At 40.2% G+C, this 23,693-nt stretch overlaps 1 protein-coding gene across 5 annotated transcripts in view; it reads right to left on the bottom strand.

The window, feature by feature from the left end:
- Marchf10 (membrane associated ring-CH-type finger 10) overlaps positions 1-23,693 on the bottom strand; it is a 94,537-nt gene that overhangs the window by 17,536 nt on the left and 53,308 nt on the right. For all 5 annotated transcript variants that reach the window (XM_063241669.1, XM_063241667.1, XM_063241668.1 and 2 more), the window contains 4 exons: positions 21,836-21,982; positions 14,376-15,780; positions 5,330-5,496; positions 3,034-3,143 (listed from right to left, as the gene is read on the bottom strand). In XM_063241669.1, coding sequence (XP_063097739.1) covers positions 3,034-3,143; positions 5,330-5,496; positions 14,376-15,780; positions 21,836-21,982 — 1,829 coding nt within the window. The remainder of the gene's footprint in view (positions 1-3,033; positions 3,144-5,329; positions 5,497-14,375; positions 15,781-21,835; positions 21,983-23,693) is intronic.

Below are 23,693 nucleotides of genomic sequence, written 5' to 3'. Positions count from 1 at the left end.
TTTTGCCATGATGCATCTGTTACACTGCTACAGTTTGGATATCAAGTACCCCTCAGAAATCCAAATATTAAGATTGTGGTCACTAGGGTGGTGTTACCGGGGGGTGGGGAACCCGTAGGAGGTAGGTCCTTTGGTCTTTGGGGGTATCTCCTTGAAGGGATTGTGGGAACTCAGCCGATTTCTCCTTTTTGCTTCCTGAATATATGAGCAATTTGCTGTGCCGCCTGCTCCCTGCCGTTGCTATCTGGGCTGCTACTACAGCCCAAAACAATGGATCGACCCTATCTTGGACTTAAATATCCAAAGCTTATGAGACGAAATATAACTTCTTTCTTTATAAGTTAATTACCTTAAGCATTTTGTTAAAGCGATGGAAAACTGACTCATATGTATACCTTTCGTATAATTTTTCCACAATTTTTATATTTCTGTATTTCTTCCTTTAGTCTTTTTCTCTTTGCTTATCAGTTCCGGCAAGTTCAGAGATACTTTCCTTCTCTGTGTAGAGTCCCCTAATACACTCATCAAAGACCTATTTCATTTCCTTTCCAGTGTATTTAATCTTTTTCTTAGACTTTCCATCCTTCTGCTTAACATTACCTAACCTTGCCGTGCTGTCTACTTTATCTATTAGAGATTTTTGCCTACAAATCTTAGTTGTTTTATAGTCTGGCCTGGTAGTTCCAACGCCCCTGCCTTATCTAAACCTAGTTCTGTGGCTAACTCTGTCTCTTTGGATTGTGTTGCTTACTTTATGATTGCGCGGTAACTCTCTCATTTTGCTAGCTGCACATGATGTAATAGGAACTGTTATAAATAGGCCTTTAGTAACATGATGGTCCAATGCAAGAAAAAGGAAGCATTCGCTCATCCTCTGAGTAGGTCTCAGTGCCTTAGCCTTGCCTCTGGGTGCTTTTCAGTCCTCCCGCTGCTTGGCTACAAGGGGCTGGAGTTGATTATTTCTTTTCTCTCAGTTTAGTTAGGCTCTGGCTAAATCCTTTCTTCTGAGGGCAGATGCTCTGGCATATATCAAAATGCTTAATTTTCCCCTCTCCCTGTCAGAAGTGTGAAGGGAATTTTGTCTTATATTCATTCTAAGACTATGGTTGAGTTCCTGAAGATCAAACACACAAAAGCATGGAGACACCCACAGGACTGGAGTGTTAGATGTTCAGATTTGTCCACAGTGTGCCTCCACAATTCACTAATCACACGTTGGGTTTCTGTACTCAGCACTGATTCCCATAGAGGTTTATGCACGTGAGTCTCTGCTCTAGAAATTGTGATTCTCTTTATTTTCCTACCTCTCCAATTTTAGGGGCAGTAGTTTGCACCATGAGCTTCCATTTTCTGTGGACCTAAGGAGAGTTGTTCACTTTTCAGTCTGTTCAGCCTTTTATTTACTGTAGGAGGAAGTGGAGACTTCCAAGCTTCTTACATGCTGAACTGGAAAGCGTCTTGTCTTTGAAATGTGATGTGCATTACAGTTTGGTTATGGTTTGTTTCCCCCAAGAGGTCACGTTTTTAAATTTTTGTTGTTATGGTTTAAGTATCTCTCAAAGGTCCATGTGTTATGGTTTGGTCCCCAGAGTGGTGTTATTGGGAGGTGGTGGAGGCTTTAGGAGGTGGGGCCTAGTGAGAGGTCCTAGGGTCACTGGGGTCATTCCCTTGGAGGACACTGTGGGGCCCCAATCTCTTTCTTTGTGTCCCCGCTCAAGAGGTGAGCAGTTTTCTCCAATACATGTTCTTACCATAATGTTCTTGCCAGAGGCACAAACTAATGGGACTGTTCAATCTTGGACCAGAATCTCTATGAGCTAATCCTTTTTAAAATAAGGTGATTACCTCAGGCATTTCATTATAGTGTTTGAAAGCTGACTAACATACTCATTGTGAAACATATTAAAAAGGTGAAGGCTGGTACTGAGGTGGTGCTTTTGGAAAATGATTAGGATTACATAAGGTCAGCATGATTGATTGAATCGTGGTGGTTTATAACGGGGGAGAGATCAGAACACACATGCATGTGTACCCCTTGTCTCTTGTCATGTGATGCCATGTCCCACCTCAGGACTGTGCCAAGATGAAGGTCATAATGTGGGTCCTTGACCATACAGAAAACACAGCAGTGGACTAAATATACCCTTCAGGTTTTTTTGTTATTGTTGACCCCACCATTAGGGAAAGGGCTATAGCATGACGGTCACTGTCCCAGAGGCTCCAAATTTCTTTCTTTTATAAAGTTGCTCAATTTTGTTTTAAAAATTGTTCATTTAATATTAAATTATGTGACATTTTATACTTTTTTGGCCATCTAATATTTGGTGTGTGTTTGGCTCTTACAGCATATGTTGATTAGAACTGGCCACCTCCTCATTAGCCAGATGTGGCCCATGGTTCCTGTATTGGAGAGCGCACTTCTAAGTGGAACCCTGTTTGCCTGAGGATTGGGTGATTAACTGTCATCTTGGGCATAAACCTTCCCATGTGAGGTTAATTAACTTTTGCACAGCAATCCAAAAGCCCTGTTAGAGTTTTCTCTACTTAGTCTATACCTCGATTCGCCAAGTGTTAAAAAGCACACAATAAGCGTTTGCTACATGCTTATTAATCTTAGGGAAAGCAATTCTTTATTATCCTCGAGTTATTTCATATTTAACCTGGGGCTCTTTTCTCCAAGATGCTGAATTTTTCCTTTTTGTTCTAACCTCAATTTACTTCAGCAGATTTGAGTATGGAACTTTCTCAGGCTTTTTGCTATTTCTGTATATCTGATTGGCTTTGGTAGCTTCTTAATTTTGTCCCTGACAGCAGGTGGATTGGAATATTTGGCCCCGGATAAGCAAGACTTCCCAACTTGCCACTGTTCCAATTTAGTGACTGCCTTCTTAAAGAAGTGAGCCAAAGGACAGACTCAGACTCATATCACACACAGGCTTTCTATGTTCTTTAGGACAGGGAAAGTGAGTATCTTCCTGCCTAGTACCTCAAACCTTCATTGGTCTGCAGAGGCAGAGCAGGAATGTTTCTCACCCAGGATTGCTGGTGCTTTTGGTAGAACTCGGTGATGTTAAAGTCATCCAGGTCGACCAGAAGGTCTTGCTTACACATCTCACAGGTCTTCACAGCATTTAGATCTGTTCCTTGAATTCAATAAAGAATTACATGTGAGAATAGATCTTAAATGTTCTCACCATGCATAAACACACACATTCACTCACATACATACAAAGAAAATTTTATGTATACACAGTCCTAGATCTGTTTGCACTGGCACTTTGGATAGGTGGTATTTTGAGACTGAATTTGAGTGTGATGTGAATTCTGAGCTTCAGTGACCTTCATTTTAAGTCTGTAGAAAATGGCCTTGAATCTGAGATTGAAAGATTTTCATTTGTGATCACTTATTATGCAAGCTTCACTTAAGTGAAATTCCCATGACTTTTAAATAACAAACCTTGTTTCTATTTAAATATAAACATAATGGCTCATGAACTGGAATTGTTACACGGAAGTTAACAGTCTATAACACCAGTCTTTAGAAAAAGAGTAAGTACCAGGCCTGTTTTGTTTTCTTGTAGATCTAACAGAGATCCAGGTAAATAAATTCATGAGGACTAACTAGATGGCAGAAGCTATCCTCAGTCAGAGGCTTAAAAGTCTGCATTTACTCCTCCCCAGGTGCCATTCCCCCTGAGAAAAGTTACAGCGGGCTCTCGGGCCAGCACCTAAGCCTGGGAAGAGAAACATGAGAAGGCTTCCTGGGTTGTTTTTATAAAAACATGCATTTCAGATCAGCACATTTCTCCACTTCCTCTACTCTCCAGTCAAGAATAGGAGCTGCAGAGCTGTGGCTGTTATATCTAAGCCTGCTGCTGTACATTTTCCTCCCAGTGTAGATGCTGCACTTTGATTGATGTTTGTATTATGCATTAGAAAAAAAGAGGACCTGTTAGTTATTTGCATCCACTTAGGAATTAGGACCGGTGTAGGTTTATACTCCAGTTCTATTTCCCACTGGAGATATAAATAAACAGTAAATAACAGAGACTTTTTAAAGGACAAGGATGAATAGGGAACCCTTATCTGCATTTTGCTTGCTTGATTTTTCTTTTTTAGCATCATTTAGTAATGTTTTTGGTTACTGGACATCCTGTTTATCTTCCAACATAAGTCTGCCAAACATATCCATCCTAGTATTGGCATTTAACCTCATTTTCATGACACTTCACAGGTTCTTTTTTCTTTGCTAGATGCTTTATGGACCAAACTTCTAGGATAAAACATTGTATGTCATAGTCATTAGAAACCTTGTTTTGTTTCGTAGTTATTTGCTTGCTCTGAAGACATACAATTAGCCATCTCAGGATTAATCCTGTATTTCTCATTCTGGGGAAAGATGTACACATGGAAATAGAACTTTGGGGACAAGACAGTTAATACTCGGTGTTCATTCTCTGATTAAATGGTGCACTGTTGTTGGTGTAGGGACTTGGCAACACTTCATGGAGACAGGGTAAAGCTCCAGGTCTTGTAGGTGGCCTGCAAGTGTGGTAATGTGGCCACAGAGAGAAACAGGATTTGGTCACAAAGTAAGATTTTCAGAGAGGCATGTCTGAAGGGCAGCAGTTATTTTCTCATTGAATTGCTTGCACTGATGCCTTATTTTTCTTGTTAAAATTGTGCTCAGTTCTAAACCCATGTTTTAAAGAAACCTATTCTCTGCCAAGAAACGTACAGCTGATCTACCAGTGTGGCTAAATTTAGGCTGTAACTTCTCCAGGGAGTTGAGAAGGAGCTTCACACCCAGTTATAAGATCAAACTGACAAAATCAGAACATGGAAATCTCTTTATCTAATGTAGGTCTACAGAATCAGATCAACATTCTTATCCTGCTGCAGCAGCTCTGCTTGGTCTCCTAGGTGACACCCATCCTCCTCACCCCAAATAAAAGGAAGTAGAAGCGTGTGCATTCGTGGGGAGTCTCATGATGGACTCTCTGGATTGTTTCTACTAAATGCCTACGAGTTGGGCATGGCTACTGCACGAGGGTTGAGATTCAACACTGACTCACTTCTCCTTCCTTCTGGGAGGTGATGTTAGCATCTCTGCGCAGGCCTCAAGCAAGAGTAGGATTCAATTGCAACTATTTCCATGATTCTTTTCTCAGACTTGAAAAGCATTCATTTTCCCTTCCCCCCAATAACTTGAAGGCAACATTTTTGAGGAAGAATCCTGAGCAATTGACAAGGTTCCAAGGCCCATACTGTGGTGCCTTAAATTAATTATATGTCACTGCACGTTTACTCCTCTTCTTTCCCCACCTACCTGATGTTATTTTCACTTTCAGCCACGTTTTCAAGCACTTTTGGTGAACAAACCGCAGGCTTCCCACACATCTGCAAGGCTCCAGGAGGGGGTTGGTCGGGGAACTCCCTGCTATCTGACAGATGCGACACAAGTCTCCCTCCTCCTCTGAGTCCTCCTCCAGGAGACTAAATGGAAAAGAATTCATCGTGACCAAAAGTCTTTACTTTGCAGTTTCTGCAAATATACTGTGTTTCAGGTCATTCATGGGCGAGGGAAGAGGGAATAACATCCCTGTGCCTTACTGCTGGGGCTTCTGTGGTCACTTTTCTCCCTCTGACCCTGGTCAGAATTCCTCCAGAATTACTGATAGTCAGTGCACCAATGAGGGCTATTTTGTAGTTGTATGTGTGAGCTCACTAGGCAAATCAAGAAATGAAGTCAGGACTTTATAAGGTTGAGACAGGAGATTGCAAACTTGACCCAACCATGGGAAACTAGAGGCTTAGTAAAACTTTATCTTTAAATGAATGAATGAATAAATAAACAAATGTAAATTTACCTTTAAAAAGGGCCGTGGGTGTAGAGTCAATGTGAAGACACTGGGTTCAATCCCCTGGGATGGGGCTGGGGAAGACAGGGGTGGAATTAGGGATGTAGCTAAGTGATAGAGTTCTTGCCTGGCATTTGGAAGCCCTGTGTTCAATACCCAGCGATGGAGGATAGAAAAAAAGTAGACAAAAGAGTGGGGCTTGGTGGTACACCCCTGTAATCTTAGCATTTGGAAGGCTGAGGCAAGCGGATCATTGCAAGTTCAAGATCAGCCTGGGCTACAAAGTGAACCCAAGCCAAGCCTGAACTGCACAGTAAGACCTTGTCTCAAAAAACCAAACCAAAACAAAACAAAAACAACAACAAAAGAAAAGAAAAGAAGAGAAGAGGAAGCGAGGGATAAACCTACAGGGAGAAACTGTGGTAAAGGCCAATAGCCCCTCTTCTCCATAGCCACCAGAAGAAGTTGGTAATCCGGTATCTTGGTGAGCTTGTGAGACTTGTGGTCAGGGCTTCTGGGTTTGAGGCCGCCTCTCAAACTTTTGAATCATGTGATCTTGAACAAGTTCCTTTAATCTTTCTAAGACTGTTCCCTCTGTGTATAAAATGAGGTAAAGTTCATGGTGGCATCAACTGCAGTTGCAAACTCCACTAAATTGTGGGCAGACTGGGTACAGGATGATGGCGAACCTGTTTTGCAAACTGTAAAGTGCATTCCGTGTCTGGCGAAGCAGTCACACACAGGGACCCTCAGTAGATTTGGAAAAATGAACCAACACACCTGAAAGTGGGCTCGTCGGTAACATAACCCTTGCCAACAACTGAGGTCCATGTTCCAGAATGTAAGCTACTGGAATTTGATAAATGCAGAATTAATGAAAATGAAAGCAGAAGTGTAAGTGGTGAGTAAGGAATAGCTGGCTGCTGTTTGTGTTGAGAGGATTTAAGAGGTTTGTATCTCTTTTTTTAGATTTCTCACAGGACTGGGGCAGTTTGGTCAAGAAAAGGAAACTGGCTGGAGACTGATACCAAAGAAGAGGAAAAATGGGCACTATTCTGGATATAGAAACGTATGCTCAGTTGGGCTGGGGATTTAGCTCAGTGGCAAAGCACCTGCCTTGCAAGTACATGGTCGTGAGTTCGATTCTCGGTACCACTAAAAAAAAATGTATGCTCAGTCTCTTGGAATATGTTCCCTACAAAAGGGAAACTAATGAAGAAGAATTGTAATTTTCCGTTGTGAATATTCTGAATAATTGCAAGTATTTTTAGTAGTGAGATTTTAATTTACTTCAATATAATTTTTGCTGTTTTCATAAATAGTCTAAAAAAACAAGTATACTATGGAGTAAATACCTCAACTGATGAAGATAAACTATAGGGAAACCTAACAAGTCTGAGAAAATGATGGGAAAATAGCAGAAATTTAGAGAAATGTGAGATATAACCTTTGAAAACAAGTGATCTAAATCACTTGTTCCAAATGAAAATAAAGATTATCAGGTTCTCCGGTAGGCATTTTCAATACAGATTCTTGGGCTGTAGCCTTGGTGATCCTGGTTCAGTACTTAAATTCCAGGTCTGAAAATCAGTGATCTAAGGTGTTGGGATCAGGGGCTATACTACAAATTGTTTATAGTTTACGAATGCCTAACTCATAATTCCATCTTCTCAAAGGTATTAGTGGGAATCTGCAGACATATTTTTTTGGGAAACCCCACATCTTTACAAATAAAAGTAAAGAAAAGACAAAAAAGTACAGAAACAAAGGAAAAAGGAAGCATATACTTATTACCCTAAATAGCTACTCAAAAATAATCCAGGGTACTACTTTCCACTAGTACTTCTGTGGACATTTTGTTTTTAGAGAGGTGAGCTTGCTCTTGGGATTAGATCAAGACATCAGGTATCTATGCCCCTATCTCTTAAAAATCCCCTAACAGATAATTACATAGAATGAGTCCACAATAGTGTTGGTAAACAAAACAGACCAGAAAATCTATGATGACAACTGACAAGAGGAGAGGAATCCTCAGCCCAACACATGGCCGCAGGAGCAAGGTGTTGGGAAGGGAAGGGCAGATCCAGAGGAATTCGTACCTGGAGGATGGGGTGGGCACCAACACAGGAATGTGGGAATTAGAAGGAAGCTACCAGTTCAGGACTTGCTTCGGAATGGTGGGGTTAAATACCCGGGCAGCAGTGTCCCAAGTGCCTTTTCCAAGGCCAATACCCTGGAACAGATCACTAAAGAAAGGGAACTCTCCTTGAAGCCCAAAGTTTAAAAATAAGCTTATGAATATCATCCATTTACACAAAGCTCCCATAGGGAAAGGATCACAGAGGAAGCAAGGCACACCACTGTCGGTGGTGACCATGTTGGGCGCTTCTTTACTAAATCACCCAATACTTCCTTCATGATACAGTTGGGATCACCTGTTGGCAAAAAGAAAACAGTCAGTCAAGCCTATCAGAAATGCAGAGTGCAGGTGGAGGAGGAGTTAGCTTTCAGGAAGAGTCCAGAGGATGTTGCTCACTGCAAAGTACAAGGAGCAACCTCAAGTAAGAAGGATTTTTGGGGAGTCAAAAGAGTACGATTAACAAATTTTTTAAAATCCCAGGTGTAAAAGATAATTCAAAGCTAAAAGTATAATACTGCTCAGTCAAGGCTGGGGATTTAGCTCAGCAGCATAAGCGCCTGCCTTGCAAGCGTGAGGTCGTGAGCTCGATCCCTGGTCCCCCCCCCACAAAATTGCTCAGTCTACCAAGAATATATTAGTCATTACACTTAGTGAGCTAAATAAAAGGAAAAGTTACGAATACGAAGAAGAGTGGATGAATCCAAATCATAGTGGGAGGTTTTAATAAACACCTTCCAAAAATGGATACATTCAATGGAAAAAAATAAAGAATGGAAGATTTTAACATCAAGTTTTTAAAGCTAGTACATATATTAACTACATATGCTATATCTATATATCTATGTCTCTTAGCACATTTGTAAATGTTGAATATGGATTGAATATGGATTGGGACACAAAAAACCTTTTTATTCAGATCACGTTTTCTGAGATCACAATGTAATTCAATTAGGGTAGGCAATAAAATTTTAAAATGAAAGATAAAGGGAGAATTATATGAAATATTCTTAAAAATCCATAAATCTATAGTACATAAAAGTAGATAGTTGATGCAGGATTTCAGGAGATTAATGAAACAGAAGTGAAAGTTCACAGGCAGACTGAAAGAAATAACATATGCCAAAGAAGACATTTCAAAGTAGTCAGGAATGGACATAATGATTGTGGGTAAACTGGCCAAAAGACTTTAGAACCTCATCTTATACCATACATCAAAATATATTCCATATAAATGCATGTATAGCTACTCTCTATTAGGAGCTTACTGTGTGGTAGGCATCCTATGACATATATAAATATTTAAAACCTGATTTAATTTTCATTGCTCTTTGAGAAAGGAATAGATACATATTTTTTTGGATAGAAATGAAAGAATTTAACCAAAATCATAGTTACTAGTTAATAGAATCAGGAATCAAAATGCAAGAAAATAAAGTCCATATTTTTAACCTCTGTGGTGTATAAAATGAGAATATAAAAAATACTGAAGAAAATAATTATGAACATTTAAGTGGTCAGCAGGTTTTCTTTTTTTATCTTTTTCCTTTTTATTGGTACCGGGGATTGAACTCACGACTGCCTGCTTGCAAGGCAGGCACTTATGCCACTAAGCTAAATCCCCAGCTCCAGTCAGCAGGTTTTCCTTAGAAATGCAGACACCATAGGGGATACATTGCCAGATTTGATTACAATAATTTCAAAATTCTACATGTCATAAACATTTACATAAAACATAAATGAGAAACAGAAAAAGTACTGGCCCATTATTTGGCAGAGGATTGCTAATGATTTTATTTTAAAATGTTTATATTTTCTAATAGGTAAAAACAACACTAATATCTCAATAGAAGAATGGACAGGGGACGTGATCAAGTAATGATGAATGAAAAAAATAACTAACAATAAACACAGAAAAAATTCAGTGTCACTGATCATACATTTTGCATAATGAACTCATCACAATCCTTGGAAAGGATTAGAAAAACATTAGAAAAATATGAAATCCCAGGAACTGGCAGGTATGCCAGACTATATAAAAAGACTATATAGCGGGAGACTGTAAATACGTAGAACTTCCTTAAAGAGTAAATTGATAATACACACTGAAGACCTTAAGAATGTGCATTCTTCCTTGAAAGCAGGCAGTCGTGAGTTCGATCTCTGGTACTGGTAAAAACGAAAAAGCCAAAAAAAAAAAAAAAAAAAAAAAAGAATGTGCATTCTTAGCTGGGCATGGTGGCTTACACCTATAATCCCAGCTCTTGGGAAGCTGAGACAGGAGAATCTTTGTGAGTTTGAGACCAGCCAGGGCTACAAAGTGAGCTCAAGATGAGTCTGAACTGTATAATGAGATCATCTCAAAAAGACAATAAATAAATGAATAAAACTTATTAAAAAAAGAATGTGCATTTCTTCTCATTAAAGGTTACACATTTAGGAACCTATTTGAATTAATTAATTATGGATATGCTAAAAAGTGTCTCAAATAACAAAAAATACTCAATGTAAAATCAACAGTTTTTAAAAAATTAATTTATATAATACGTGTCATCTAAGTTATTGCTGTAAATTTTGTATCTGTTTTTTTCTTTTTATCGGTACCAGGGATCAAACTCACGACCACCTCCTTGCAAGGCAGGCACTTATGCCACTGAGCTAAATCCCCAGCTCCTAAATTATGTATCTGTAAGATGCACACACACACACACACACACACACACACACACACACACACATGTTAGATGTTTTATAAGGTTAAAAAGGACCAAAACTATAAGGTTGGAAGGAAAGAAACTGAAATATTTACAACCGAAATTATTTGCTACGTAGAAAACCCAAATAGTAATCTATAAGTCAAATATAATAATTAGATTTAGCAAAAACAGTCAATTACATTCATATGTCAACAATGGAGAGTTAAAAGTAGAATTTAAAATATTGTTTGTAGGGGGCTGGGGATTTAGCTCAGCAGCATAAGTACCTGCCTTGCAAGCAGGCAGTTGTGAGTTCGATCCCTAGTACCAATAAAAATGAAAAAAAAAAAAAGTAAAAAAAAATATTGTTTGTACAGCAAATAGCAGTAAATAAAAGAATCTAAGATAAAGGGCTTTTTAGAAGAAAATCAAAACCACCCTGAAAGGCACTAAAGATGACACAATTATTAAAGAAAAAAATCAATATTTCAAAATTATCAATTCTCCAAGAATGACCTATAAATTCAATGTAATTCCAACAAAAATCCCAATAAGTAGATAGTCAAGGTCTCTTTACAGAACACTCTGGAGAGGAAGGCTGTCCACTGTCACTTACTGCAGTTTGCAGACATTAGGATGACGTGGTATTAGAAAGACAAAAAAGATCAATGGAACAGAATGGAGAGCCCTGTAAGAGATGTGTACAGGGCCTGGGATTTAGCTCAGCGGCTTAAGCGCCTCCCTGGCAAGTGTGAGGTTGTGAGTTCAATCCCTGGTACTGAAAAGAGAGAGAGAGAGAGAGAGAGAGATGTGTTACTCATGACAGAAGTGTGCTGTGCTGATCAGCAGGGAAAATCCTTGCCCAGTTGTGTATTTATAAGGGAAAGAAAAAAGCCTACCTCGTAACACATATTAAAACTCATTTCGCACGAATACAAAACCCATTTCATTTCATTTAAATCTTAAATGTGCAAAGTAAAACTAGAAGTTTTAAAAGAAAATAGGAAGAACATCATAGTGACCTCTGGTTTGGAGCATATTTTTTTAAAAATGAAAATGAGATGTCTAATTATAATCCATAAAGAAGATGCACGCATTTGATTACATTTAAGTGAAGAATTTGTTTTTACTAAAATACATCACTGAAAGACAAACGACCAATCGGGAAATATGTCCAATACAGTCAAAGGATTAGACAAGTAGCTAAAATATATAAAGGATCTCTTTTAAAAAACCATAAATATTTCATAGAATTAATAACACAAGAGAGCACCTAAAATGCCTAACCTCATTAACAGTTTATGAAAATGCAAATTAAAGCTACAATATCATTCTATTCTCATCGGACTGGCAAATTGGAAGGCCAGTCAATGTAAGTATTGTCAAGGATGTGTAACAGTAGATATTACTGGTGGGACAGTAGATTGGCATTGTTTAATATACAGAAAGATGTGCTTCTCTCCAGCTTAGTAATGCACTCTTAGCCCATTATCCCAGAGAATTTTTCCCAAATGTAATTGTATTTGGATTTACAAGAATCTGCATGCAGTGCTGTTTGCAGATAACAGTGAACAATCCAAATGTCTGACAGAAAGACATGCAGATCACTAATGCAGTAAGGGAGAAATTCAAGTCACAGAAGAATAGAGCTTCCATTTATAGAGTCCAAAAATACACACAGTGATTTAAAAACACATACATTCATGTAGTAAAAGCATAAAGCAGGAAAATCTCCCAAACACAATAAAACTAAAAGCAAAGAATGACAAATACAATGTAAGAATGGTCATGGGGGGGACAAGGGGGGACAAAGAACTTTGGGTACGTGAGGGGCTTGGGAGGGCTCTAGTATGTCAAGCATGTTATGTTAGCTAAGGGTGGGCACAAGGATGGCTGCTTTTTTCTTGGTGTGCATTTTTAAAAAATTCTTTTAAACACATGTGGATACATGTATACACATATGTATATATACATATAAAGTGTATCTATACACATCACATACATATACTTATTTGTATGAGGGGAAAATTTTTTGAAAGCAGAAGTGGCATTAACAAATGGGCCTCGAAATAGAAATATTGTTTATAAAACAGTAATGTTTACTAAAATTGCACCTATGTGCAAAAACAGAACCCTGGAAGTTAGGCATGGTGGTGCATATCTGTAATTCCAGTTCTTTGAGAGGCTGAAGCAGGAGGATCAAAAGTTCAAGCCCAGCCTGGGCAACCTAGCAACTTAGTAAGATCCTGATTCAAATTTGAAAAGGGCCTGGGGGATGTAGTTCAATGTGAAGACCCTGAGTTCAATCCCTGGTACTACCAAAAAAAAAAAAAAAAAAAAAAAAAAAGAAAAAGCAGGGTAGATATTTTTCTTTTATGTCATTTAAAAAATAATTTCCTAAAATAGACACTTTTCAAATAATTTAAAAAATATATGGTGTATTATACACAGAAAAAACAGCATCTGGTAAACTAAATCCTCTATAAATATAGTTATTCAATGCATTAGCATGCCTTAGAAGTGCATGCAATTTAAAAGCAATTATTTTGAGCCCAAAGGCGTCACTGTAGGGAGGCAGGAGTTCAGAGTTCTGAGAAGTCTGAAGACATCTTTCTGGGCTGTCAGCTGAGAATAGGTGGTCATGAGGCCTCTTGTCCTTAACATGGACCCCTCTTCTGGTAGCCCTTTTACTATGGGAAAGAAAAGGTCCTTGCAGCTAGAACAGCCTTTATTTCTGGAGCTGGATAGCAGACATGGAGGAGTATATATGCAGCCTTTGTTTCATTCTCTCCTCGTTTTTTTCATTTTTAATTCATTGCCGTGGAATTCTCCTGCTTACAAATGAACATCAATAGGATAATTAATGGTCCAAATGAGCCATACTGACTTATACACAAAGAGGGCTCACATTCCAAGAATCAATTTCCAGATCAGTAAGTCAAGATTAGTAAACACCCATCATAAATGAAATGGTAGAATTCTGACACAGCTGTTTAAGAATGACTTTTAAAAGTATCGAATTTCGTAGCTGTGAACTATCCCAAAATCACTTCCCGAGAAAGGAAAGATCAAAGAAAAGGGCAATTTTAAAAAGATCTTGTTTTCTCTCTGTCTCATGCATGACAAAGAGCACATGAAATGGAGTCAGTGGTTACCCTGGCGCAGGCCTTCAGAGAATGAAGTAACTATGGTAACTGTTTGGAACCAGTCTTTCAGTTTGGAAGGTTCAAATTCTAGAACTGTTAGATTCGCGACAAGTCCCGGGAGGGGGAGCTGTGAACTTCAAGCGCTGAATGGTTCCTTCTCTGGGGAGGTGGCAACCTTTTCATTAAAAATCCTGGTTCCTAATTGGTGGGGAGAAGTCTTAGCCCTATGTAGCTGTCAGAAACCATTATACCTAGCAGACTTCCCTTTCTAAGAGTTACAGGATTTAAGGAAAAACCATTTGGGAATCCTGAACGAACAGAACATGAGCAGCAAGCTTTATACACATATATTTTAAGAGGAACAGAATAGGGACAACTTCCTCAAAATAAACAATCAGTAAAATGTCAAGGAATAGCCAATCTATGATTCAAAAGTTCTGTGACTCTACTGAAAGCAATGCTTATTTTAGCATTGGAGAAATAGGAAAAAAAACCATGTTTGGTTATTATACATCTAAGTATGAAGATTCCTCACCTTTCTTGCAATTTCTTGAGATTCTCCGGGTCTGTCTTTTTCTTGGTGACTCCCTGTTCATTTGTGAAACCAGAGACAGACATACTGTTTATATTATCATTTTGATTTGGGAATTCTGATACAACAAAGAAAGTGAAAGGTATATTTTCTTGCAGGGACTCAAGCACATGCCAGTGACTTTGTAAATTCTCTCTGGGCAGAGATGAACAAGGAGGAGAATCCACTGAGGACCAGCTGCCTTGAGGCTGCTGCCTTAATAAGAGATCTGCATATAATGGAGTTCCCTGGGGTTGGCTCAGTAGACTAATGTCTTCTGCTCCCATGACATCAAATTCTTGTGCTCTGTTTACTGGAAAATAATCATGGCTTTCAGTATTGGCAAATGGATTCCTACTTCTAATAGCAGGCAGCGGCTGGCAAACACTGAATCTTGGGTCTACAGTGTGACCCAAAGTAGATGACACTGACAAGACTGTTGGAACGTGATCACTCAGAGCAACATGCGTTAATGATCCCGGAGCATTATAAGATGAATTCATGGATGATCTTGAAGCTGTTGGTCTTGCCGAAATTAAGTAGTTTGGAGAATTTCTAGAACCATTTAAATAGTCTTGGCAATCTCTTTCCTGGATACCACCAGGCCCATCATCCATAGAAATGCAGTCACTAGTTACTTTTTTAGCACTGAGATCATTGTGTGGGCTGGAATCGGATTTGGTGTTGCATGAATCAAAGGTCTTTTTCTTATTTTTACTGTCTCTATTGTCACTGTCTTCAGTAGACTCCCCATCAGGCAGTCTGGACTCTTGGAACATCCTTTGCCTGACAGAAGAATGCTTTGTCACTGGCTCCACTGTATCGCTTATTCTTAATGTGCCATTATTGAGCTTGTTTCTTAAAGAATTACCTCTGCGATGTTCAGCGTTTTCCTCAAAATGTTTATTTTTGGCTTGAGAGACAGATGTCCCAAGAAATCTACTTTGTTTACATTCGGAAGGAGAACAGGGAGATTGCATACCACTCCACAAAATTTCTTCTTCGTAGGTTTCTTTTTCGGTGTCACTGTTTTCTCCTTTAGTGTTCAGTGAAGACATGGAATAAAATTCTTCATCCTGGAACCTACACAGTGCCTTTCTTGGCCCTCCCATGGCGGTGGGTGTGAGTGATGGTTCCAAGGATCCACTCAACACCTGAGGACTCCTCATTCCTAGGAAGGTCTGAGTTAGGGCTGAATGAGGCTGGTTCAGGGAAAGAGAAGTTGGGTCTCCCTGTTTGTTTCCTTCAGGGGCATTCCCTGTTTGTGTCCTCATGGGCTGTGAGGATGAGAAATTCCTTCTCTCTTGAGTTGTCCTCTTTGGCTTCATTTTACCTGCCCACATCGAGTCTTCCTGTTGAACTACTGGATCTGCATTGAAAAAGAGACAAATTCATTATTCTGTTAAAATGCCATGGATGATGAAAGGGTTTTGGCCCAAACAGGACACTGTAGCCAGGAAAGCCACAACCGGAAGCAGGAAGCCCCTATTTCCCCTGCCCCTAGGAAGTTACCTGTGATGCCATCTTCCAGCCCTGGAAATTTACATATGGCACCAAACCTAGGATCAGTACATCCCTAATGCCTGCCTTAGGTTCCACCCCAAACCGAGGCTATTTCATGCCCCCACGCCACGTGTCCGCCGGAGAGATCGCCGGATGCCAGTGGTGGGGGTGCCTGTCATCTCTCTCCGTGTTCTCAGAATAAAGGCCACTTTTTATTTTATACTTCTCATCTTTTGGAAATATTTTTCGTCTTTTGGAAATAATCCTAGCAGATGAAACCTTCTACATTAAAAAAAAAAAAAGCCCTAGAGAATAAACTGTACATGACTAAAACAGTGGTAGTTACAGGAGGAGGTCAGCATAGCTGGCTTCTTTTTCTGCTTCTGGGTGGGTTCTTGTGTCCACATCTGTGTAACTCAGGCTGGTTCTGGGGATACAGAGTCTTTCTGTAGAAGCTTCAGCAGGACTGGTCTTGTTCCTGGCTAGTCAGGACTGAGGATAGATACACGTCTCACCAAATATTGGTTTTCATTCCATATTTATTGAAAAAGAAAACCAGCACTCTGGGAATGACTTCAAGAAAAACCACTATTTATTTTTTCATCCAGATTGATCCAACATACATTTATGACTTTTCTGCTTCACACACGGCTTTATGAAAACTTAAGAAAAGTATAATCTATCTTGGCAAATTGGTGGACTGGGAAGAAGTCTCTAGAAGCTGGTGACTGAGTACGCTGATGATGGTGGTCATGCTTATTATTTAATGGAAATAAAAATTATACATCTCTCAAGAAGTCATTAGCCTCTACCAGGCCAGCCGAGGAGAAGCTGCAAGGAAGCCGTGCGGCCTCCCCAACCCCCCAACGCTGTCAGGCAGCCCCAAGGATAACAATGTACAACATAGTAATGGTTGTGGATTTCCTACTGTCTTATCACTGTTTTGGTTTTTTTTTTTCAGTTTACTGTTTTATTCCCTGTAAAATAAAATTTAAAACAAGTGACTAGCCTTTAGTAAGCTCATAATCTCTCACTATTGCTGAATCTTTATCTTTCCTGCCCTCCCAATTCTATAGTATGAAAAGACAGAAGAATGAGGTAAAGGGCCCATTGAGGAGGAATTTCTATTAGTGGGGTTACTTACTCAAAACTTGCCATATACAAAAAATAAAAATCCTCTACTTGTTGAGAATATACACTGAGCAGGTCAGAACCACGATGGGTGTACCAGATATGCAGGTAAACCCCAAAATTTATGAAAGAGGTATCACAATCATACCACATTAGAACTGAGGCACCAAGATCTAGCAAGGCTCACATAACTTGGAATACAAGATTGCACTTCTAGTAACTGATGGAGTGAACATTTGAAGTCAAGCCTGCTTGATACTAGGGTTTGCATTTTTTTTTTAAATCGGTACTGGGGATCGAACTCAGGACCACACACTTGCAAGGCAGGCACTTATGCCGCTGAGCTAAATCCCCAGCCCCAAGGTTTGCATTCTTAACCACCACCCTGTGTTTATTATCCCTTGAGACACTGGCTGGATTTCCAATTTCCTCGTGAAAATCAGGACCCATGGAATTTATGGTGGTGTGTGTAGTTGAGGGTTTTTTACTCTGACAATGTGGGTAGAAAATCGAAAGTACTAGCCTGATTCCTTCTCTTTGTCCTGATGAGCTGTCTGGTGCACACCTCCCCGATCCCCACCCCTGCCCTACCCTGCATTCCCTTCTCTGTGCTTTAGCAAATCTGATGATGCTCTGCTGTCCTTATCACTTAGTTTTTAAAGCAGTTCCCCTGTCGAGTGGACAGGACTCCAGGGGTCCAGGAAGGTCTGTGATAACAGCTCTGCTGGGGAAATGTAAATCCTCTGAGTGGCCAGCTCAGCCAAGGCCAAGTCAATACTGACTGGCTTTAATTGAGGCTGTTCACTGGGAAGCCCTGGGTTGAATCTCTAGTGTCCTAATACTCTGTAAGCTTCTTTTATTGTTAGCTGCATGAGACACATAGTGACACAGTGTGAATCTTTACTCATCAGCTCTTCCAGAAATCAGTTAAACTCTCCTACCAGGCCCCTCGTGGGGTTTTATAAACCCCAGGAAGAGATGTATCTGCAATTTAAGGACATTTTAAATACCTGGCTGTCTATGAGGAGTGGAGCTGGCTTGCCCACCCTACCAGGCTGATCTACATTTGAAGACTGATGCTTCTAGGTAACAAACTGAATTTGTTTGCTTGAAAAGAAAATGATATAAATTTAAGTGTAGGCTCTGATTGCTTGCTTTTCATTTTGAATTTGAAGAAAGGCTTCAGAAGTCAGCTAACAGTGCCAGAACCTGATGCTTCCGGTGGGTCCCTGAACACATGTATCCTGCTAGAGGATGCGGAGCTCCCCGCTTTTCCCGCTGCCTCTGACCGGTTTAGCTCAGGTTTCAGAACAAGGAAGGGGGAGAAATTCACTGGGCAAAGGAATCTGCTAGGTGACTTCTGAAAAACAAACTGGAAACTCATCAAGAAGGAAGTTCATTTTATGGAAGCTTCCCACTGAGCTGTCTTGGGGTAACGAGAGGACAACCTTGTGGTGAAGCTCTCACGGCACCCTGAAACCCATCAAGGAGAGAGTCTTCAGCTTTCCTTGATACCACAACTACTGTCTTCCTCTTTAAAAATGCAATCAGAGCTTCTCTGGTGTGTGTGTATGTGTGTGTGCTCTCTCTAAAGGTGGTAGACTGCATCATTCTATATTTATTCTATTTTAACCCCATTTTTTTTGTGTCTATCAAAGTGGGAGCAGATTTCAATAGCTCTGGGGTTGGGAATAAACACTGCAATTGCTATGCCAGGGATGTGTTATTCATAGCGCAGGTCCTGCAGATGGTGGATGCTTCCCTGAGGCTCTGCCTGGGCTCCAGCTGTGGATAGAGGTGGCTGCTATCTCCAGGAGTTCTAGGCACACAAAATGAAACTGGAATAAGTGTTTGCTTGCCCTAAAACTAGGCATTTGGTCTGGATTTCCTTATCCTACATTCCAGGGGCCTTGTACTTTTTATTCTTTTCTTCTGGCTATAAAAGTGGTCTGTGGTCATTGGAGAAAATTTGGAAATGATGGCAGAAGAGGCAATAATCTAAGTATACTTATAACCAAAAGCTCAGATGACCATTGTTAATGCTCTGGACTTCCGGGGGTGGGGGTGGAGGTGGGTGGAGTTCCAGCTCAAGGTCTCTGGGTCATTTTCATCCTGCTTCAGCTCAGCATTTTAACAATGAATTAAATGTCTTGAGGTGCTTCACCACGGGCCTCAAAAGTGTTATGTTTCCTTCCTTTTATACTACCTGTTCCTGAAATCACTTGAATTTACAGTGCCGAGCTCCCTTAGCCATAGGTGCAGTGGGACCTTGGTTCATGAACTTAATTTGTTTTCCAGTTTTGGGGAAGATGGCCAGATTTGTGTTTGTGGGGCTGTGGTTGTGTTTCTTATCAGATGTAGTTTGTGAATAGAAGCAAAATTTTGTTGAACAAAATTTTGTTTGAGAACCAAATTGTTTGAGTACAGAAGTATTCATGAAATGAGGTAATACTATACTTTTTTCAAAAACAAAATTGTGACATTTCTGTAGATACAACTATATGTCTTATTTTCTTTCCCCAAACATTTATGTGCATTATCTCAAGTCATTAATGATTCTTTAAGAACATTATAAGTATAGTATAAGGTACATTGCATGAATATATCATAGTTTGTTTAACTCTTCCTCTGTTGCTGGGTATATAGGTTGTCTTGTGATTTTATCAGTATGCAACCCACATTGATAAATAGCCTTGCTTATATATTAGCATAGATTCGTGGAAGTGCAATTGCTAAGTCAAAAGTCATAAACTTTCTAGAGAATTTTGACACATTTTGCCAAATTACTTCCCAGGTGGTTTGTACCAAATTATCCTCCAGGTGGGATGTGAGAATGTCTCTTATAACTATGTCACCAGCAATCAATAGAACCTGACATAGCATTGCTAGGAAGTGTGAGTTGTTAGTTTTACTATCGCTATTAAACACCATTTGTAAATATTAACCAGTTTGATAAGCCAAATTTAACTCACATGTGAGTTTATATTTATTACCTACTGAGGCTGAACTTTAGAAAAATGTTTATTAACTATGAATATTTCTTTTGCAAAATTGTCTGTTATACTCCTTGTTTTTCTATTAGGTATTCGTGGTTTTTAAATTTGATTTGCAAGAGCTTTTGGTCACATTTTCTCCAATTGCTCACTGATTATCATTCAAAGATTTGGTTCCTACTTCAATTATGCAAGCCAGGGTAGAATGGAGAAATAAAAGGGAGCTGATAATTGGGGAGAGATAAGGATCCTTGAGGTAATAGAAAAGGTATTTTTCAGTGGCTTACAGAATTATAGAGAAGTCTTTTGGGTGCAGACGGAGGATATAGTGTGCCCATGGGTTCAGGAACATTTTATGCATAAAGAACTTCACCCTAGACGGGATTTAGCTCCGCGGCATAAGCGCCTGCCTGGCAAGCACAAGGTCGTGAGTTCAATCCCAGAACCAAAAAAAAAACAAAAAAAAAAAACAAAACAAAACAAAACAAAACAAAAAAACTTCACCTTTTGAATAATATCTGAGAACTCATGGAGAGCCTCTGGAGAAAAACTAATAACAGTTCAGTACTTTCTTTGTGGGATCCACTATATGCCAGAACTGGTATATCTATTATTTTGTTTCATTTTTATAACAGTGTAGCACAATAGATCTCATTATTCTTATTTTAGGCAGGAAATTGTAGCCCAGAGTAACTGTATGACCATCCAGGACCCCATTTCAGGAAGAAGAATTGCAACGTTAGAACTGAGGTCTGCACTTCTTAGTTGGGGGTATCTCCTAGCTATAGGTTCCTGTGGACTCCAATTGTTTCTAATTCTGAGACATCTAAACTCTCCCTTGTTCTTCTGCATGTATGCATCCACCAGTATCCATCGCGTTGATATATGAAGGCTGCAATCTTCATTATTTATTTTTATTCTATGTGTCTATTTATTATACCTTACTCTTAATCTGCAATTCCACCCTTTAATAGAACAAATTTGTATCACTGATATGTAACATTTAGTTGTGTGATTTTTTTTTTGAGAAACTGTTTCAGATTGGCTACTTTACCAGTCTATTACTAGAGTAAAATAAATTCAATTTAACATCACTTGCTGTCTACTTTTAGTAACAATGGTGTGCAATGTTTGGCGGCTTCTCTAAGAGAAATGTTGGCTGTGACATGTCTCTTCCCTTGAGTCATTAGGTCCTCATCTCCTTCCCTTTTTGCTACCACAGGAAAAGGAGGCAGGGTTAGTAAAGCATGTGACATGGGCCTTTGGACAGAAATTTAGAAAGAGGAGGCCTCCGCTAAGCCAGTATTTAGGAATAAGGCATATGTTCTTTTTGATGTTATTTCTTACACATTAAGATCTTGCCCTGGATCAGAGGGGAAATCCTGGGAAAGTGCGGTGGGCCATTGATCCATCTGCCACCTTTTGGCAGATGGCTATCCACACCCTTTTGGAGGGTGAGTGGGAACTATGGCCAGGTGGGACCTTCCCAGAGCTGTAAGCTGCTTCTCCACTTCTCTCTATCCTGCACCTACTCAAAGTCATGAACAGTCAGTCATGCTTATAAAGAGAAAGAAAAATGAAAGACCAATGCCCTGCTCCCTTTCCCATATCCCTGCCTAGGAGAATGAAAGCTGAGATGAAGTAGTTTTCTTTTAAACTCCTTTAAGCACTTCATTAAAAGGCAATTGCCCAAAACATGTAAACACAAACATCTAAACATCAGAAAGAAATCACCAGATAACAACACAAGTCTATCTTCTTCCCCAAAGACCAAACTGTGGCAGCTACAGTTCTTACCTGATCCCCAGAGAGCTGGTGCCGTTGCTGGTGGCTGCCGTTTCTGTCTGCTTCTGTCCTCAGACACTCTTAAACTGTGCATCTCTGGACTGACTGTCAAGCTCCCCAGGGTTGATCTCACCTTCCTTGGTAAGATCTTTGGTACTTCTGCCATAGAAAGGTACAAAGTCTTTTCAATAATTAACTTTTTGTAGGAAAACGTCTTCCATATTTAAAATGCAATGTGGAAGGGAAGTGGTATAGTTAAGAGAATGGACCCAGGAGATCAGAGAGAGACAGATTTGAAACCTGACTCACTCCCTAGTTTAGGGGAATTGCTTACTTCCCGAAGCCTCAGTTACCCCACTTGTTATTTGGAAATAACGATACTTAATTCATAAGTTTGTTATTACTGTTAATGGGCACCCACGACATCAGCAATACTGGGGCTACAGAGGCCCTTTCTTTGCTAAGAAGTGTCTGCCTTTCAATCCATGGATGTTGCATGAGCCTGTTGGTAACATGGATGTGTCAAGAAGGCTTTTGGGACGCACAATGGCCTTGCTCCCCAAGTTCTCAGCCAGGTTCAAATCACAACACACTTTGTGCCTCTGTATTTATGTGTTGCTTATTAGCAGGAAACATGGTCTTACAGGAAGGTTCTGAGAATTTGGGACCAAATACCTTTTTTCTTGCTCATGTCCCCCTCACTGCCATACCAGACTGGAGGACAGTAGCTGTGTGTGCTACCATGGGGTGAATCCCCAGGGCGACCTTTGAAAGTTCACATATGGAGTTAGGTTGTTAGCTGGTATGAATGCCAAGTTTCTTCTTCTCGTACATTAAGCCTCACACAAGCATGTGGATGTGGGGGAAATTTCCATGTATCTCTGTAAGTTCTTGGGTTCGAAGGGCAGTTAAGTCATAATACCTGCACTGAATCCCCTAAGAGAGTTTGGTTCATGGGCTTTTAGACAATTTATGAGTTTCACAAACAGATGCAGTAAAGCTGGGTGAAGCTGGGACGGATCCCTGACTGGCACATGTGAGGACTGCCTCTCTTGACGTGTGGAGACAACCAGATTTATGTTTCAGGGTGTAGGTTGTAATTGTATGAAAGTTTCCATCCAAATTCAAGGGAGAGATGGAAGTTCTCTCTGGCAGCCCATGGAGCCTATTTTAATCCAACGTTGGGTTTTACTTGCTCCTGACAGATCTTGGGGGATGGGGGAGACAGTAGTTCTGAGCTTCAGGACGGGGAATGATGCTCCACAGAGAACTGACTATTGGAGAGTGTTGCTGTCAGTGGCAGGAGTCCAAAGAGGGTGTGTCCAGAAAAGAGAAGAGAGCGCAGAAATTCTCTGGAAAAGAAGCGTATATTCTTCAGCAGGTGCAGAGTGGTGATTCATTAAGAGTGGAGAGAGAAGAGTGGGAGATAAAGGAACTGGGTGCTCTAAGTAATGGATGTGCCACAGAAGATGTGGGAGGAGCATTCTCAGCACGCTAAAGTGCATTCCTTGAAGGCAGAGCTTTTATCTCATCACCTGAGGCCTTAGTTCTCTCTCTCTTTTAGAGATCAACCTTCTTGTGGGAGGCAGTTTTAGGATTCTTATTGAGGAAGAAGCTGGAGAAGGGGCGGGCTTGGGGCTCAGGTCAGGCCCAAGTCAAGACCTGTCCTAAAGGTTCTGCTGCGGAGGATTGTACCCCGATTCCCGGAACACTCACATTCCCTCCACGCCCAGCAGCAGAACGTCATGCTGCCTGCAGCCCTGCACACCCACCTTCTAGGGTGTGACCTTTTCTCCCTGAAGTCCTTTTTCTTCCCCAGCCAGCACCAGCCAGCTGGTCTTTCAAGAAATGGTTTTATGTCAACCAAATC

The sequence above is a fragment of the Cavia porcellus genome, unplaced genomic scaffold, assembly GCF_034190915.1.
Source record: "Cavia porcellus strain 051 isolate PalLab524CR breed Dunkin Hartley unplaced genomic scaffold, mCavPor4.1 scaffold_32, whole genome shotgun sequence".
Classification (NCBI taxonomy): Eukaryota; Metazoa; Chordata; class Mammalia; order Rodentia; family Caviidae; genus Cavia; species Cavia porcellus.
The sequence above is the reverse complement of the archived record's forward strand: the minus strand, read 5'-3'. Positions and strand labels throughout refer to the sequence as shown.